Raw genomic sequence first — 17,751 nt, forward strand, 5'->3', positions numbered from 1 at the left:
GCTGCTGCTTATGGGTATGTGGTTAGCTGGGCTTTCTGTGCAGCAGACAGACTCTGAGCTCTCAGCACAGTGTGGAGACCCCAGTATAATGACTTATACTTGGCTCTTGGGTATTTGACCATCAAAACTGCAGTATAGGGTCCTACTGGTTACAAAGGAAGATTTGTAAGGAAGTTTTAACCAATATAGTACAAACTTCATATGTAAAAGTACAATGACTAAGTAAAATGAGATGGATTAATATATAATAGTGCACAGACACTACTTGTATAACAAAGTGGAGGGGAATAATAATATTTATGACATCAGAGCTTGGACACTCTGGTTGGCTGAAATGTAATGGGCCAAAGTGTAGGTGATCACTTTATATAGCGATCCTTGGATATTCTGTTTCCAGGGCCTAATTATACTGTGTCACTCTCTTCTCATTGACCTGACCCTGCTCTAGCTATGGAAGCTGTGCATAGTGGCCCTCTGAGGCTATTGTAGAATGACAATACTGGGGAGTACAGCATAGGCAAACGCAGGGGGGGTTTCCGGTTGCCCAGAAACCCCCCTCCACTTGGCAAGTTGCTCAAATTATGACAACAATGGCAATCTGAGAGCCGCTGCCACAACATGCAGTTCAAGGAACAGAGCAGGGCTGCTGCACATGCCCAGTGGTAGCAGCTTCTTCTGCCAAGTTTGCTGTGTGTGTGGATCTGAGTCCTCAGTCATTGCACTGTACCAGAGAGCAGCTACCAGGAGCCTTACCATGAGGTGGGAGAATGTGTGCTTAGAAAGTGCAGTACTGGTTCTGTTATATTTGTGTATTTATTTATTATGGTATTTATATTATTTAAATATGTGTGATACAGCCCATACTATAGACCATCTATAGTGTTAAATATTAATTCCGTATTCCATACAGTATCCAGTGTATAAAAAGACCAATGTGTACATTAATGTCCAGGGTTGTTACTAGGTTCTTCTACCGCTCCCCCAGTCTCCTGCACTGGCGCTAATGTTATGCAGAGTGGGAGATTGTGGATTGCATTTGGAAACCCCCCTCTAGAAATCCTGCGTTTGCCACTGGTACAGTGCCGGTCTGGGGCATGAAGGGCCCACCGGGAGGGGGGCAGGGGGGCGGATGCAGTGATAGAGGCCCATGTTTAGTGGTGCAACCAGTCTCCAGAGGGGGTGTGGCCAGCCACCACATTTGTTTGCCTAACCATTAGAGAGTGCATGGTCTGGGCCCCTTGATATATATATGGGCCGGACTGGCCATCTGGCAAATGCCAGTAGGGCCGACGGGCAGGTGGTCCGGTCTGGTCCCACAGTGAGCCGGGAAGGCCGCGCGCAGCGCAGCTTCTGGCTCTCTGGTTTAGCCGCTCTCTGGTCTCCATGGAAATGGTGGTATGCCGTGAGTCGACGCCTCCGGAACTCACGGCGCGCCCTCGCCCCCAGCAAGCATCGCCCCAAAAAATGGGGGCGTACTCATGAGAGCTTACATCCTAAGGGGAGGGGTGGACAGACAGGGGTGACATGGATGGGGTACATAGAGAGCGTGGAACAGAGGGTTTGGATGAGATTGGTGGCCAGAGAGGCTGAAGAGGCTTCACTTGGACCCATTCCGCGGAAATCACTTTGTACTTACACCACTGCCGGTAGTGTTATAATTGATAGATAGATAGATAGATAGATAGATAGATAGATAGGGGCGTGCCATGAGTCAAGGGGATGTGAACTCGTGGCACGCCCCCATTTTCTGGGCGACGCTTGCTGGGGGCGTGCCACGAGTCCATGTCCCCTTGATTCATGGCACGCCCCCATACATCGTGACGGCGTGCCCCCCGCGGCGTGTCATCAAAAAAATCCTTGCTGTCGACGTTCCGTTTCGGTTGCGAACCTTTATCAAGACCGGCAACACATCAGAACAACGTACTTATTAAATTCAAGAAGACATATATAGTGTGTCTAGAAAAGAACAAAAATATGTACATTGAGTACTCTGCCTCCCGGGCCACATAGCATGAATTTAATAAATACGTTGTTCTGATGTGTTGCCGGTCTTGATAAAGGTTTGCAACCGAAACGTCAACAACTAGGCTTTTTTTGATGACACCAATAAACCATTCACTTCAAGTTCTGTGGACAGATCTATTTGTTTGTGAGAGTGCACCCTCCACCCTGTGGAACCTTTGCTATCTATCTATCTATCTATCTATCTATCTATCTATCTATCTATCTATCTATCTATTATAACACTACCAGCAGTGGTGTAAGTACAAAGTGATTTCACCGGAATGGGTCCAAGTGAAGCCTCTTCAGCCTCTCTGGCCACCAATCTCATCCTAACCCTCTGTTCCACGCTCTCTATGTACCCCATCTGTGTCACCCCTGTCTGTCCACCCCTCCCCTTAGGATGTAAGCTCTCACGAGCAGGGCCCTCTTCCCTCATGTGCTTATCCTTTTCTTACTTTAATAATCTTCAACTGCCCAAATCCCGCAGTTTTTTGGCCACCTTGCAACTTATCTCTATGTCGTTTACTGGTGTAGTTATGTTTAGTTACCCTGTACTTGTCCTATATTGTCTTCAACTGTAAGTCACTGTTTTCCTGTTTTATGTGCATATCAGTGGCGGTTCTTGCCACGGGCAAGCGGTACTTTTGCCCAGGGCGCCGCCTTTCCGGAGACGCTACGGTCTAGTTTCCCTTCGTGTAGAGGACCTTTGCTGTGCGATGCGCGATGACGTCATCGCGCACCGCACAGCATAGTGGCACAGACACTAGGGGTCATAATTGACCTCTAGTGTCTATGCTGTTCTATGGGAGAGACGTAATAACGTCTCTCCCATAGATCGAAGAGAAGAGAGAGGGGAGAAGAGCGGTGCCGCCGGCGGAGGGGGTCTGGATCAGGAACGGGGATGGTAAGTATTCTTTTTATTTATTTATTTATTTTCTTGCAGCGTCGTGACCACGCCCCCAATTGAAGCCACGCCCCCATATTTTGGCCGGGGCGCCACAACTCTTAGAACCGGCCCTGGTGCATATGTACTCTGTAATTGGGCGCTGCGGAACCCTTGTGGCGCCATATAAATAAAGGATAATAATAATAATAATAATAAATAAGTACCGCTATCCTGAGATTTGGGATTGACTTGCTCTTAAATTGATAGAAGCGGAGTAAAGCCAAATCTTTGGTGAAAATGCCAGAGATGTGGCTTTCTCCGCTTCATAAATAGACCTTTGCATTAGTTACATTTAATCATGAGCTTGTTACAGCTGGTGTTATTGTAATTCCACTTTTGTTTTACATACAGAATACATTAATAGGCCAAATTACCGAGAACTTTGCTTAGTGGGTGCAGTTATGGGGCAGAAAATAATTGCCCTGGGGGCAAAGATATAATGTAAGTCTGCCCCATTTTTTCTCTCTCTCTCTCTCTCTCTCTCTCTCTCTCTCTCTCTCTCTCTCTCTCTCTCTCTCTATCTATCATCTATCTATCTATCTATCTATCTATCTATCTTTTATGGAGTTCGTGATATTATGAAATAATAAACGAAACATTGTTACACAGAAAATAATTGATACACAGCAATTTGAATGTGTAAATTATAGCACATAAACATGACACGACGATCGGGAGCAATTGAATTGGTGATACATAGGCAGGGCATGATATCTAAGCATGTGATATAAGAAACATTGCGTATATGATCATTATTATTTCCAAAAACTCCATTATAACGCCCCTGTGGGTGGGATGTTCCAGTGTCCACATACTTTTGCCCATGCAGTGTATGTATAATACTATTTATTCAGCGGTCCTTGTTCTCTTTTTTTAAGTTATTATAATACTAGCTGCAGTTCCCTACTCCGCTCGGATGGAAGTTGGTGATGATGGAAGTCAATTACCTAGGATTTGGGGATTTTGGTAAAATATAGGGTGGGGTGGAGGGTATTATGATGCTTACCTACGAATAAGTCTATCACGGTACACAGTACACATGTGGCGCAATGTACTTATCACATGTATGGCCGTCGCTGACGACTTGCTGAGAGCAGTGTGCGGGACCCTCCCCACGGAGCCCCGCCCACAGCCCCCGACGGCCGATCGTGATGAAACATAGCCTAAAACCTGGCTGGGGAAATGACCTACACAATGGTGAAAACTGCATCACAATTGGTTTAGTGGTTTCAGAGTTTATTGCAATCAGACAAACAGACGTTCTCATTTATAAGATAGATAGATAGATTGATAGATAGATAGATAGATAGATAGATAGATAGATAGATAGATAGATAGATAGATAGATAGATAGATACTGTAGATTTTAACATTGTGCCACAAAAAATAAATCAGTCACCTACATCCACGTCGACAAGTGCACTATAACCCTATAAGGCTGAGAATCACTGCTATAGTATGTCACCAATACGAGGCACTTTTGGATAATTCAATGAATCTATTTTTTTGTTTTCTTTTGTTATAAATAATTGCTGGCACTAAATAAATGGGAATGATTATATGATCTACCTTTAAGTGATCTGCAGGGTGAACAAGCTCAGACTGAGTGCATTCTATTGACCCCACCATACAGTAAGTGGGTAAATGCTAAGTGTGAGGGCGCTCAGGGTAAACTAACAATCACTAATGACCCATACAATGCAGTGACATGTAGTAGGCGGTAATGCAGAGAGTCACAGATACATCAATCGGCCACAGTTACAGGGAAATCATATCTCCAAGGAAATTAAAATAACAAGTTCATCTCCATGATAATGCTGTGTGTTTGGTCTCATGTTCCCACTGACGGTCCATCACTGATGTTCTTGAGGAATTGTTTCAACAAAATCCAAAAAACAAATAAATTAGCTATGTACAGTCCTCATAGACTCCCGCAAGCCAATATTTTTAGTAGTGTGAGTCGGATATGTGGGTGCACTGATGATATTAGGGTCCCGCTGTTTATCTTGAACACCGAACCCCAGGTAAGTAGCCTTTGTGGACAATATTTTAAGTAGTTGGGAGATTGGTTGGAATTATTCTCAGCTAGTGCTATGTAAATAAATGTTGTCTATATAATTCATGAAAGCCGTTCAGCTCTCATGCTAACCCACTGCCCCATACTCTCTATCCACCCCATCTGTGTCACCCCTGTCTGTCTGCCCCTCACCTTTAGAATGTAAGTTCTTATGAGCAGGGCCCTCTTCCCTCACATGCTTTCGCTTCCCTAACTTATGCCATCATCTACTCCATACTCCCTACAACGGCACCAAACCCTTGGTTTCTGCCATCTTGCTGCTTATTTGAGTGTTATGTCCACTGATTTGGTAATGTCCAGGGACGGACTGGGGCCGCATTTCGGCCCTGGCATCTGTGCGCGTGTGAATAGTGGCACGCACTGCGTTAAAGGGGAGCACGGACACTGCTAATGGGGGCGTGCCGCGAGTCAGGGGGCATGGACTCGTGGCACGCCCCCATATTGCTTAGCAATGGGCATTATGGGTACTACGGGCACTACAGGAGGCAGGGGGACAATCCAGAGAGCCGGAAGCTGCATTGTCTTAACGGACCTCTGTTGACCGGCCCCAGCCCACCAGCCCATCAGTCCTTCTGGCATTTACCAGAAGTGCCAGATAGGCAGTCCGGCCCTGGTAATGTCTATATACCATGCTATATACCAGCTCCGGAATACAAAGCATTCTGGAGCTTGGCCCCTGTAGCTACCACCATATGAAGATGGCGTGTGCTGCTGTAGCCTATGGGCAAACTTAGCCTGGAGGGACGGGCTCCTTTTGGAGCCTCTGTCCTTGTGACTGGTCATTAAAAGATCTGACTGGTATAATCGTATACTGCCATGCGATTCTGGGTGATGAAATTGCGCCCGGATCACATTGAGTATGTGATTAGTGATAAATAGACCCTAGAGTTGCTGATAACTTGTTCTGCTCATTTTTTTATGTACTTTGTTGGGGGACGCTGCTGAACCCTTGTGGCGCCATATAAATAAAGGATAATAATAATAATAATAATAATAATAATAATAATAATAATTTACAAAGATAATATACATTTATTAATATAAAAAAATACACTTCTAATAAGTCCATATACCCAGAACTCTTACAGTAGTGAGAACTGTCATAATGGCTCCTACAAGAGTCAGCACCTGACAGCACATCTCAGGATGACAACCAGAGGACTGTAAGAAGAAAGGAAGGAATGCAGTATACAGAAGAGAATAATTCAGTATATTAGGAAGTTGTTATATAGGAGAGGTGCACATATATATATATATATAATAAGGTTGCACATATTGCACCAGCTGAGCGACTTTCTCATTGGGCTGCAGTGATGCCAACTGTGAGGGTGCTGGGACGGGAGCCTGTCAGGGTCAGAACAAAACTAAAATCTATTTCTAAAATCACGTTTTGCGTAAAGCCCCTCTCAGTCCTGGCAGCCGCATTGTCAGACATGAATTTATCATTCCCAACAAAACTGTTACTCTTTCAATTTATCTTTTAGGGACAAATCCTGAATTGAATGGGCCATACTGGTCATAGCCAGTAGTCATGTGGAAATAGCTTATAAAATATTAATGACCTTATTAGAATTAGAGCTACTGTGGAATAAGATGACATGGAGAAAAGTATCTACATTCATCAATTGTATGGGCTTGTTTAATCCCTCGAAAAGTTTAGCTCCTCTGCCATCCTTCAAATCAACACGGGCTCTACACAGAGAAGTAGGGGAACAGGTGAGATACCTATATAGTACATATGTGTATGTATATATATATATATATATATATACAGTATATATAAAATAAATACAGTATATATACATACATATGTAATATCAATATATAGATGTGTAATATATTTAATGTATATCTGCATGTGTAATGTGTGTATATATATATATATACATACATTTCTATGTGTCTGTATAGATAGATAATAGATAGATCATAGATAGATAGATAGATAGATAGATAGATCCCATAGATTGTAAGCTTGCGAGCAGGGCCCTTCTACCTCTATGACTGTTTGTTTTTACACGGTTTTGTCATCTAATACCCCTTTCACATCGCACTAAAAACCCGGTATCGACACGGCATATTGCCGTGTCGAAACGGGTCCGTGTGCGATGTGAAAGGTCCTTTGGTGAATTAGCGGGTCGCCTGACCCGGTAATTCAACCCGGTAAAAAAGAAGGGTTATTACCGGGTTGATTACCGGGTCAGGCGCAGTGTGAATGGGAGCCGTTCCGATGCGACACGGCTCCCATTCACAGCATAGGCAGAGGCGGCGCAGGAGATGAGCTCATCTCCCGGCGCCGCCTCCACCCCCGCCCCTGCTGCTGCTGCGCCCTCCGCTGCTATGGCAACCGACCCGGTATATTGCCGGGTCGGAAAGCCAGCAACGGAGCGCAAATGCAGGAACCCACCCGGTAAGTACACGTTTCTCTTACCGGGTAGGATCCGGCATTTGCGATCTGAATGCAGCATAATTGTGTCCAGCTGTAAAGAGCAACGGAATTTGCTGCGCTATATAAGAAACTGTAAATAATAAATAGATAGATAGATAGATAGATAGGTAGATAGATAGATAGATAGATAGATAGATAGATAGATAGATAGATAGATAGATAGATAGATAGATAGATAGATAATCCAGAAGTAGGGCACTCCCCAATGTCGGCAGCAAGATTTGCATTCCCTTATTGTCACCACCCAGCAGTGTAAGACAGCAGCAGCCACAAGCAGCCCTGGAACATCTCATGTCATATTGCATGCTGTATTATCATGTAAGGAATAGTACATTACTATGCAATATGACATGAGAAGAGCTGATGCTGCTACTGTGTTACACTGGGTGGTGACAATAAAGGAATGCAGTTTTTGCTGCTAACGCTGGAGAGTGCCCTATTTCTGGACTGTGTTATGTATGGTTACAGTTGTTATGCTGGGGCATTTTAGGAACCACCCCACAAGTTGGATTTTGCAATAGGAGAGTGCATTCTGCTTCACCAATATTTATTGGATATTTATTGTATCCTGATAAGGGGAACATCCCCCTGAAACTTAATAAAGCACTATCCTGTGAATATGTATATATATATATATATATATATATATATATATATACATACATACATACATACATAAACAAACACACACACACACACACACACACACACACACACACACACACACACACACACACACACACACACTAACATATATATATATATATATATATATAGGTGATATACAGTACAAATATACACATTCATATGTATACTGCCTGTGTTGATTACAGCTGAAAAGAGTAAGCGATTTCAGTTAAATGCCAATTTATGAAATTTTATTTATATGTATATATCCTATTTCTCAGACTAAATGCAGATTGCATGTTTATATGCATGAGGGGTGTGTGTAAATATATATATAATGTAACTATGTTGCACCAACTGTATCATATGTTATCCACATAACACTTCCTCATTGGTGGAGATATACACACACACACACACACACACACACACACACACACACACACACACACACACACACACACACACACGTATATATGTCTCCATCAATGAGGAAGTGTTATGTGAACAACATATGATACAGTTGGTGCAACATAGTTAGAATTTGTAATACTGATAAATTATATTAATATTTACTATTACAATTATTTAAATGTTGTGCAGGAGCAGAGACTAATTATTTTGCATCCGAACTCTGGTTACACTATTTAGTTGTTGTTTTTGTTATTATTATTATTATTATTATTATTTTATTTTTATTATTTGTTTAAGTGTTCCAACCTGCACATCTGATTATGATAACGTTAATTACAGGTAATAGGCTCTGTAGCTCTGTTTGCATCAAAAGTGACGGAGACCCCCTGTCTCTGCTGTGTAAGGTCATTACAGAACCATGTATTACCTATACAATTCTGTGTAACAGAGTACTATGTATGGTGGTCAGGGAAATGCTCTGTACATCTCTGCAGAAGTCAGTAAATGAGCCATCAGCGATGTACTAGAAGTCGCACAACAAGTACAGTATATAGATCAGGTCATTTGTATTGGCTGGGAGAGAGAGAGAAGACCCTTCACCCCCTTTCATTCTGATCAGTGACAACTGAGAGTGAGTGTTACATTGTTAGAGTACGTGTGAGGGGACCCTGGGATGCTATAAACGCCTGACTAGTTATTACACACCGCTATTATATTGTCTGATCATATAATATACACTACCGGCATACGATATGTATGTTACACGATTAATAGACAATCCACTCATTGTTCAGTCACCTTTTCACCTACCTAGCCTACAGTGTATATTATATCCATTGCATTATATATATATATATAATACACACACACACACACACACACACACACACACACACACACACACACACACACACACACACACACACACACACACACACACACACACACACACACACACACACACACACTCGTTATTAGTTATTTACAGTAATTGATAGCTGGATATGTGCACTGTTTGTTTTCTTTTATGCTGTTTGTTTTCTTTCATGTTTGTTTGTTTGTTTGTTTGTTTTCTTTTGGGGAAATTCAAATGGTTACTTCTTAATCAATACAAAGTGTGAGGCTTTATGTTACATTTGACCACCTGATAATTGTGTTAGATGTTGTAGTTTATTCCCCCTGCAGATGGCTGTAGATGTTTATGTTGTTGATGTTTATGTCTTTGTGCTGTGTGTGTATGTGTATGGTTCCAATGTGTGTCTTGTGGGGTGTTGTGTGAGGCAGTGAAGGGTAAATGACCAGCAGTGAAGTGTTGGCTCTGGTTAGCCTTAGAGCAACTGTTAGAGAGCAGAGAGCGCTCATATTATCACTGCTCTGTATCCGGTTACCTATAATACACCCCCGGAGGACAGCCCTGCTTTGCTTTATACTAATAGGCATTTGTCACTAACTGTGTCAGCTTTTCCCATGTGTCCAATAATTTATTGGAGCTGAAAGAAAAGGAGAAAATAGGACTGGTTTACACGGGCCACTCAAGTGCTGCCAAATTGCAGCCCCAGTTCCTCCTGCTGCTGACACTTTCCTCTCACTTCTGAGATCTGAGGAATCAAAACATAATATTTATAATATTCCTGCATTTAATTGCAATCTATTTTATTTAAATGATTATGGAACCTTAAATACGCGCAACTCATCCACTATATCCAAACACTCAGTATATAGTCATCCCCAGTGACCCCAGTGCAAATCTCACACCACAAAGAGCGAGACAAATGCCACCACAGTCCCAGATAATTACCGAAATGGAATTTGATGATATTTCTCTCTTGCTGTCTCGTGCACGTGTTTCTACATAAAATCAATGCAAGCTAGCAGAACATATGCAATGTAATTCAATGCATAAAAGATGTGGATAGTTTGTTATGCTGACAAGTAAATTCTTATTTAATGTTTTAGTTTCGGAAAAAAAATGAAAAAAGAAGAAGAGGAATATAGTAATAAGATATTTATACGTGGGATGACAAGATGTGAGGGCTGAGCTGTGCATGCAGCATAGCCGCTCTGCCATCTAGAGGCTGATGTTGGTATTGCCGGAGTTCCCACGAGTGACAGAGGAGGTTACAGAAACAAAAAAACACTGTACAGTACCTGCTCTTTATTCTATCACCTCATAATAGCAGAAAACACAGCTGTCCAAACTCTGACCACCGTGTTATTCCTATAGCCTGATGGTGGGCTTTAGCTGTCATCTGCTAATTGGGCTCATCACACTTCCAGTCTTCAGAACAGAATATATACACGTAAAAGCCAAAAGTCTTATTAATCCTTTGTATCCAATTCGTCCCATATTACTAGACAATACCGGCATCATGGCAACTGAATATTACAGAGAAGAATAAGAAGAAAATTCTATCTATCTATCTATCTATCTATCTATCTATCTATCTATCTATCTATCTATCTATCTATCTATCTATTATACACAGATAGGTAGAGATACTCTAAAAACTATAAGTAAATAAACAACACAATCTTATTTGCATGCAAATAATACTTTTTTTTGTCTGGGAGCATACGTGATTACTATTATAATTTATTATTATTATTATTATTATTATTATTATTTATTATTATTAACATCATTATGAAGAGAGTATATTAGAATAAATGTAATCGATTTCTACAATCGCCATTATGTGTGTGCATTTGTGTTTTTTCGTAACTATGTAACGATAGATAGATAGATAGATAGATAGATAGATAGAAACAGATAAACATAAATATATCTTATCTGTCACATTTATAAAGACAAATATATGTATGTACATATATATATATATATATATATATATATATACATACATACATACACATTTCCTATCTTGTGTACGTGTGTGTATATATATATATATATATGTATATATATATATATATATATATATATATATATGTGTGTATGTATATATAAATTATATATATATATAGAGTATATGTTTAGATAGGTAGGAAGACAGATATAAATATATATTTTGCGTGAATTGTATTATGTATGAAAATCAAGAATTGCTACATATATATATATATATATATATATATATATATTTATTTATACACACACGCACACGCACACACACATATAATTTTCCATGGAGAGGCAAGGGTTGCAGTACAGCCTGTGAGTGAGAGTCCTCCGGCCCCTGCCAGGCAGAGGTATTGGTGCTATGTACTGAAATATGAGGGAGTAATTTTATAAGTAACAAAGGATCAGGACTGGAATGAGACCCTGTTATCCAATGTCATTTAGAAGCACTGGATCAGCAGCTTCTTGAGACTAAAAGTGAATCCAAGAAGACAAGTCCTTTCCCTTTTCCCAGGGGTATCGCCTATATTTAGCCCTCTCCTCCCGCTGGTACATTTGCTGTTTGTGCAGCACCGATTACACAGACACAAGTGTCAGACAACTTGCTGCTCCTATAACACACACAACCAGGCCCAAGTAATGTTCTCTGTACGGGGGAGGGTGGCCCGATACCTTACCAGGGCTAAATGCAGGTGACCCTTCCTCAGTGTCACATTATTAACGGCTCCTTATTTATAAACCTCATCATATCGCATCGCCGGCCAAGCTTCTTTTATTCCGCTATATTTATCCAGCCGTATAAATGTTTACTCAGTGGGAGGGATAATGTTTCTCATAGCCTAAGAATTACATAACCGCAAAAAGAAAAATATTTCCGTGATAACGAGGATTTTTGCAATTCGTGCAAACCAGCAAATACCGTTGTAATTAGAGAGGCCGCTGCCTTTATTTATTTTTTTAGCGTAAACGGATTTTAGTGTCCGATTTATTTATTATTTTGTTGTTCCACCAGAGTGTTTTTTTTTTTATATCCGGTGTTTAAAGTACAGCTGAGGTTACAGACAGGATTCCCGGTGGTATCAGTGCAAGCAGTTGTCCTGTGTCTTACAATTCCCGAAAAAATAAAAATGATAAAGAGGAAATAAGAATTAAAACAAAGAAAATTGAAAACATGTGAAAATTAAGGTGGAAAATTAGCGTTACTATTATACTGTGAATTTATCATGCGTGGAAATTCCTAAATTAGCTAATATTGCCGATGTAATTTGGTATAGTTGATGTGATGTGTGTGTGAGTATAAATATACAATTTTATATATATATATATATATATATATAGAGAGAGAGAGATATGGATAGATAGATATAGATAGATATTTACAATTAATCGTTCCAATTTTCTAGCACAATTCATTCACTTACCGGATAGTAATATATATTTAGAATTTGTAGGGATATAACAGTTTATTTTGTTTAGACTGAAACAAACTACATTAATTATTTCTTGATATATATATTCAAGAAATAATATATACCTATATCTATATCTATATAGTTATTTTAATATTTCTATACTACATTGTATTTGAAACTAAATTCATCCCTATCACATCAGTGCACAATACAATATTGACATATTTATACATTTGAAAATCTGTTTGCTCCGATTGTATTCACACAAAAAAAAATGAGATGACATGCATACTTAAAGATAAAGTCTAGAGATATTTTTGATTAAGATGTATAATGATTAAAAAGTAAAAAGATTCTAACTACGGCGAGAACGATGAACATAAAAGGCGAAGTAACATTTTAAAAAATTTATTTACAAAATTGTGTACAACACGATGGAGCAACATTTAGAATACATATATATCCATTCATATATAAACAGACTTTTTTATTTATTTAATAGACTGACATTTTCTTTTTCTTTTTTTTAATTTTCTGGAAAATGTAATATTTAAAATTTCTTTTGTACATTTTTTTTTCTCGATAAAGTGAGCGAACCTTCAGCAAAAATGAAAGCTCGGTGCTCTTAGCTTACAATTATTATAATTATTATTATTAATATTTTTTTCTTAAAAAAATAAAAACCCAGAAAGTAAAATTGATCAAATATAAGTAAATAATTTGTTTTTCTCGATACAAATATGTACAAATTCGTTAGTTCGCAGTTACCTGTACAGAATGCATTCCAGATTCGTACAGTTTAACACTAAAAGTTCGTTCAGTTCGTTCTGGTTTGCAGCTGTGGGGTAGGCAGTGGGTGGGAAGGGGTGGGGTGGGGGGTAAAGTTTACAGTCTCATGGGCATTATTGGGCCGGCCACTTTGCCACTGCTGCGGCCGCTGCGGGCAAGAACTGCCCGGACAGTAGGTTGGTGGGCACACTGAGGATGGGGGTGAGGGTGGCACCGCTTCTGCTAAGTGCCAGTGGTTGGTGGCTCATCAGTGCGGACTGCACAGTCACTGGGGGTCTCAGGAAAGTCTGTGCCCCCACAGAGGAGGCGGCTGACACCCCAATAATGTTCTCTATGCTGAAGGAGGGCCTGCTGCTGGGTTCCGACTTGATGATGGAGGTGGCACTACCCAGGCTGTTCAGCTGCAGCTGCAAACTGGGGCTGAGCTGGGAGTTAAAGGCTTTCCTGCTGAGTTCACTGGAGGGCAGGAGGGGGACAGCTGGGGGGAGCATGTGCCCCACTGGGGGGATGTAGGGGTACTGCAGAGCAGCATGGTGGTGGTAGGCTGCAGGGTGGAGCCCATAGTGGCGCCCATAGGGGCTGGCCAGGCTGTATGCCCCAAAACTCTGCATCATCAGGGCAGTCTGGTCCCTCAGGGTGTCCGGCTGGTGCCTCTTGAACCTTTTCCTCCTGCGCAGGAAGCTGCCATTGTCGAACATGTCCTCAGACTGGGGGTCCAGGGTCCAGTAGTTGCCCTTGCCAGGGTTGCCAGGCTCCCTGGGGATCTTGACGAAGCAGTCGTTGAGGGAGAGGTTGTGCCTGATGGAGTTCTGCCAGGCGGGGAACTTCTCCCTGTAGTAGGGGAAGCGCTGGCTGATGAACTCGCAGATGCCACTCAGGGTGAGCTTCTTCTGGGGGCTCTGCAGGATGGCCATGGTGATCAGGGCGATGTAGGAGTAGGGGGGCTTCACCAGGCTGCTCTTTGGCTTGCTCTGGGCGCCAGCGATGCCCTCCTGCTGCTCTCCCTTGCCCTCCGCCTCGTTGGCACTGTCCGAGGGGCTCCTGGGCAGCTCCTTGCCCCCCAGGTCCTCCTCCATGTGCTCCTGGTGGCTCTCGCAGTCGCTGTCCTTCTCCAGGGACTCGTCCCCCTCTCCCACCACGTCAATGTCCACATCTTCTGCGGACAGCACGGTCTGGCCGGACATGTCACTGGCACTGCTGCTTCCAGACAGGGTCATCACAGCTCTGGGCCAGGGTGGTCCTGGGGGGTGGAGGTGGTGGATGGGGGAAAGGGTGGGGTGGGGGGTGCAGTGGTGCAAATGAAGGCCACAGAAATAAAATGCAAAGCCAGACGTCCAGGAGTCCTCAGGAGCTGCCCCTGCTCAGGCCACACAACTTGCAGCACAGCTCCTGTGCATCCACACTGCTTTTGTGCTGATCTCTCCTGTATGCCTGAGCCAGTGCCCCCTCCCTCCAGTCTGGGGGTAGCAGATTGTCCAGCAGAGGATAGTAGGGAGGGGAGTAGGGGGGATATATCTACAGTAGCAGTGTCCAGAGAATAGATCAGGGTCTCCAAGTGCGGACTGGATATTGCACACAGTCCGGAGGGTTGCAGGGTGCAGCAGTGTCCAGAGGAAGGCTGGGCTGTAGCAGAGACACTTTTAAAGTCCCCCCTTTGAAAGACTGGCTGATAGATTACTTTCCAGTTAAAGATATACTGGCAGGGGTCTCACGTGACCGCCTGACGTCACACCCCCTTACACCCCCCCCAGCTAAGCCATGCACAACTCAAGTTGTTTCATGAAATTGTCAACAAAGAGACAACAGTAGCACTTCCTATCATCATCTGCAAGCATCAGGGATCTGTGGCAGGGGTTTGCTCTGACACCACCACTGCCTGCTGCATGCACCCCCACCCATATTTCATTTATTTATTGATTGATTTTTATTTATTTATGTTTATATACCTTTATTTATCTTTATATACACATTTAGAGTTTATTTATTTTTGTGAATGAATGAATGAATTGTGTGCCTATGCACAAGGATCTGGGGAGACTTGGGACCCCCCCCCCCATCTCCCCCCTCCCCAGCCTGTGGATGCCTCTCTGCTAGGTGCATGTGAATGTACAGGGGCCCCAGTGCCAGCCAGTCACCTCTGCCAGTGGGGTCCTATTCACCGGCATCAGCTGGGCCGGGAGATGTGAAAGTAGCTATTGATGAATCTATTAGAAGTGAAGGAGGAATGATAACAAAGGGGGGGACTGTAAATAAAGGCGATGGAACTAGTAGTGCAGGAGTGTTAACGAGTCAATCATTGCGGCGTTAGCATGTGAAAGGCGAGGAAATGGGAGCGGGACAGGTTCCAGCACAGGTTCCCCCAAAATCTCCATTTACATTCAAAACACATCTGAGAAGTAACAAACGGAAACGCAGATTTACTGAGCAATTGTTCTCTGTGTCTTTTGTTCCATGTCAGCTAAAGAAAACATTCGGGGTCTTAGTTTAAGAATTCATTGCGAATCCAGGTGCAAAACGTACTGTATCTCCATTCCTATCCATCCATCCATCCATCTATCTATCTATCTATCTATCTATCTATCTATCTATCTATCTATCTATCTATCTATCTATCTATCTATCCATATACCTCTAATTACATATCTATACATTTACCTGATATCTATCTATCTATCTATCTATCTATCTATCTATCTATCTATCTATCTATCTATCTATCTATCTATCTATCTATCTATCTGTTATCTATCTATCTATTACCTATCTATATATTTATCTAATATGTGTCTATTTTTCTATCCACTCATCTCTAGAAATATCTCTAGTGGCCTATATATATATATATATATATATATGTGTGTGTGTGTGTGTGTGTGTGTGTGTGTGTGTGTGTGTGTGTGTGTATCTAATATGTATCTATCTATCTATCTATCTATCTATCTATCTATCTATCTATCTATCTATCTATCTATCTATCTATCTATCTATCTATCTACCTGTGTGCATATATCTAGTTATTGCTGGATAACATATTTATTAATATTTTTTCTATACCTTGTGCTTATTTATCGCTGAATATCTTTCTATCGATCGATCAATCTCTCTATCTCTCTATCTCTCTATCTATCTATCTATCTATCTCTGTCTATCTAATATCTATATATTTGATGTCTAATATCTATGTATCTGATGTAATCTATTCATCTGTCTCATATATATGTATCCCGCTATATCTCTAATGCTATTATTTTTCGGAAATTAATTTTGAGATTGACATGGATAGTTTCTAACTCTCACGTCTGTCTATGTTTCTATTCTTAAATTTGATGTAATGTATTTATTGATTAACTTGTGTTTTATATATACAGTATATATATATATATAAAAATATATATATATATATAAATATATATATATATATATATATTCGCACAAACATACCGTTTTAGATTGATTTATCTATCTATCTATCTATCTATCTATCTATCTATCTATCTATCTATCTATCTATCTATCGATGTTTATATTGTGTGTCTCTCCTTATTAATGCACTTTATCTCGCCTCATATGGTATTTGCAGTAGATGCTCTGTTTTCCTCTCCGTATTTATTAAAATATCCGTAAGTGACAAACAGTTGAATGCCTCTGCCTCCTATCAGGGCCTGGACAGGTGTATTCGGTGAAAGCCCCGGAGTGTGAACGTGGTGAGACCAGCGCTGCCGGGAGGTGGGGGACGCTCTGCACTACTCCTGGGTGAGGGTCACTACACCTCTTATTCCCCCTGTTATACTCATCTCCCGACATCATTGTCTCTCTGCACAAAATCGATATCGATTCCCTGATGGACTATTACGTCTTACGTTATTAGCGGTTTTAATGAACGATTTGTATTATGTAAAAATATTTAGAGAAAATGTAACTAGAAATGAGACATTAGTTTCGATCATGGCTCGGATAGTTTTAAGATGCGCATATTTTATATTTATAATTCCCTTAATATTTATAATTTGTTTTACTGATTTTATTTAATATAGATGTCCCATTTTTTTTTGTAAAAATAATAATAATTCTGTTTTTTTTTTTAAATCTAAATTTCCAAGCGCTTTAGGTTAAGCAGAAATAACTGTATGTAGAACTTGTCTAAATAATTATCATTCCTCTAATTGGTCTCTT

At 41.1% G+C, this 17,751-nt stretch overlaps 1 protein-coding gene and 1 long non-coding RNA gene across 2 annotated transcripts in view; one reads left to right on the plus strand and one right to left on the minus strand.

The window, feature by feature from the left end:
- The window catches only part of LOC134956652 (uncharacterized), an 86,825-nt gene that overhangs the window by 14,743 nt on the left and 54,331 nt on the right, over positions 1 to 17,751 (plus strand). Inside the window, exon 2 of the long non-coding RNA XR_010186058.1 lies at positions 17,238 to 17,331. This is a non-coding gene — a long non-coding RNA (uncharacterized LOC134956652). The remainder of the gene's footprint in view (positions 1 to 17,237; positions 17,332 to 17,751) is intronic.
- FOXD3 (forkhead box D3) lies at positions 13,236 to 15,245 on the minus strand. Its single transcript, XM_063938685.1, has one exon. The coding sequence runs from the start codon at positions 14,793 to 14,795 to the stop codon at positions 13,692 to 13,694; it is 1,104 nt and encodes a 367-aa protein (XP_063794755.1). The 5' UTR covers positions 14,796 to 15,245; the 3' UTR covers positions 13,236 to 13,691.

Source organism: Pseudophryne corroboree, chromosome 9 (genome assembly GCF_028390025.1).
Source record: "Pseudophryne corroboree isolate aPseCor3 chromosome 9, aPseCor3.hap2, whole genome shotgun sequence".
Taxonomy (NCBI): domain Eukaryota; kingdom Metazoa; phylum Chordata; class Amphibia; order Anura; family Myobatrachidae; genus Pseudophryne; species Pseudophryne corroboree.